Source organism: Limulus polyphemus, unplaced genomic scaffold, assembly GCF_000517525.1.
Source record: "Limulus polyphemus unplaced genomic scaffold, Limulus_polyphemus-2.1.2 Scaffold9792, whole genome shotgun sequence".
Lineage (NCBI taxonomy): Eukaryota > Metazoa > Arthropoda > Merostomata > Xiphosura > Limulidae > Limulus > Limulus polyphemus.
In genome coordinates, this window is record NW_013675402.1 from 5,403 (window position 1) to 7,262 (window position 1,860).

Consider the following 1,860-nt stretch of genomic DNA (forward strand, 5'->3'; position numbering starts at 1 on the left):
GTGACAGATGATTACCAGTAAAATTGAAAGGGAAGATTTTGGATGAAGTGGAGAGAAGTCAGTGGAGCAGTGTGTGACAGATGATTACCAGTAAAGTTGAAAGGGAAGATTTTGGATGAAGTGGAGAGAAGTCAGTGGAGCGGTGTGTGACAGATGATTACCGGTAAAGTTGAAAGGGAAGATTTTGGATGAAGTGGAGAGAAGTCAGTGGAGCGGTGTGTGACAGATGATTACCAGTAAAGTTGAAAGGGAAGATTTATACGACAGTGATAAGTCCAGTCATGTTGTATGAGGCTGAATGCTGGAGTTTGAGAAGGAAAGAGGAGTGGCTACTGAGGTGGATGATAGGGATGTCAAAGAAAGACTACATTAGGAATGAAACCATTAGGTTGAGGATGAAAGTATTGGTAACTTTGGAGAAGATGAGAGAAACTCACCTTAGATGGTTCAGTCATGTGAAAAAAAGAGACAAAGAATATGTTTGTAGCAGAGTGATAAATATGACAGTGGAAGGGAAAGAACAAGAGGAAGACAGAAGAAAAAGTGGATAGATGTAATGAAATAGGTCATGGGGAAAATGTGATGTGAATGTAGCTCTGATACAGAGTAGGGTGGTGGAGGGCAAGGACCAGAAAAGCAAACCTCAACTAACTGGGATAAATGCTAAGGAGAAAAGGTTAAAAAATATAGTACACCTAATATTTATGCTGTATTTCAAGTATAATTAATTAAAATTGTGCTTTGCTAGCTTGTAAAAGGAATTCACACCATAATAATTGGTGTATATATAAATATGTTTATTTTTTTCATTTTACAAAACTTTTTTTCACTATTTAGTAAAAACATTTCATAAATGTAATGTGCTGTGCAGTACACATGTTAATAAACTAATATCACTGTTTTGGCTAAGAAATTTCTTAAAATGAAACGTTATAACAGATTGTGGTTCAGGTTGCAAATGATGTTAAAACGTAAAGCCATTGAAATTAATTTACACATTTTTGTAATGTATGCATAGATGGCCATAATTCTGATAATTAATGTTGGAGTGATCAAAATCGTGTATTGGATAATAATTATCTTGAATATTCAGCTACTAACTTTTAACATTTAAAAGATAAACGTTTGCAAGTATAATCTACTGTTACCTCATTTCTCTTACATATAATAGATAATTTGGCTCTTAATATTTATTGGTGTACTGTAGCTTTGTATACAATGAGCTAGAAAATCATTAGTTTGTAGAGATTCTGTTTTGTGTGAATGTGAAAATTTTGACGAACAACTTGACCAAAATATCACTCTTCCAGCCACACGTGAAGTTTTAAAATGATTAAACTTGAGAATACAAAGTGTCAATGTTTTCATTAAACTTTTTTATGATTTCTTGTGCCATTGTTATATCTCAGGAATCAGTCATATCTCTCAAACACACTGATTTAGTTAGTCTGTTATAGATGTGGAATCCATTTTGTTTTAGGCCTCTCAATGTACTGACATTAAAGGGAGCCTTTAGTGTTGGAGAAATGCATGCTTGGATTGTATTCTGCCTTCCAGAAGTCCCCGATAAAACTATTGGAGATACGGCTAGTTTTTATTTTGTTTCAACGTTTCTAGACACGGTGCTGTCTTGTTCTTACAAGTAAGAGATTACTTTCTTCATTCCTTTTTATTTTATGATAGAGATTTGGTGAAACCAAAATCTCATGCTGTAAGATGAGTTAAATTTGGTGAAACCCGTATCTCATGTTGTTGAATATGTTAATTTTGGTAAAACCTGTATCTCATGTTGTTGAATGTGTTAAATTTGGTAAAACCTGTATCTCGTATTGTTTTAACTTATTAATGAAAGCAATGATT

At 33.6% G+C, this 1,860-nt stretch overlaps 1 protein-coding gene across 1 annotated transcript in view; it reads left to right on the forward strand.

Moving 5' to 3' along the window:
* The window catches only part of LOC106476094 (Bardet-Biedl syndrome 7 protein homolog), a 13,741-nt gene that overhangs the window by 4,701 nt on the left and 7,180 nt on the right, over window positions 1–1,860 (forward strand). The window contains exon 6 of the mRNA XM_013936766.2: window positions 1,481–1,642. Coding sequence (XP_013792220.2) covers window positions 1,481–1,642 — 162 coding nt within the window. The remainder of the gene's footprint in view (window positions 1–1,480; window positions 1,643–1,860) is intronic.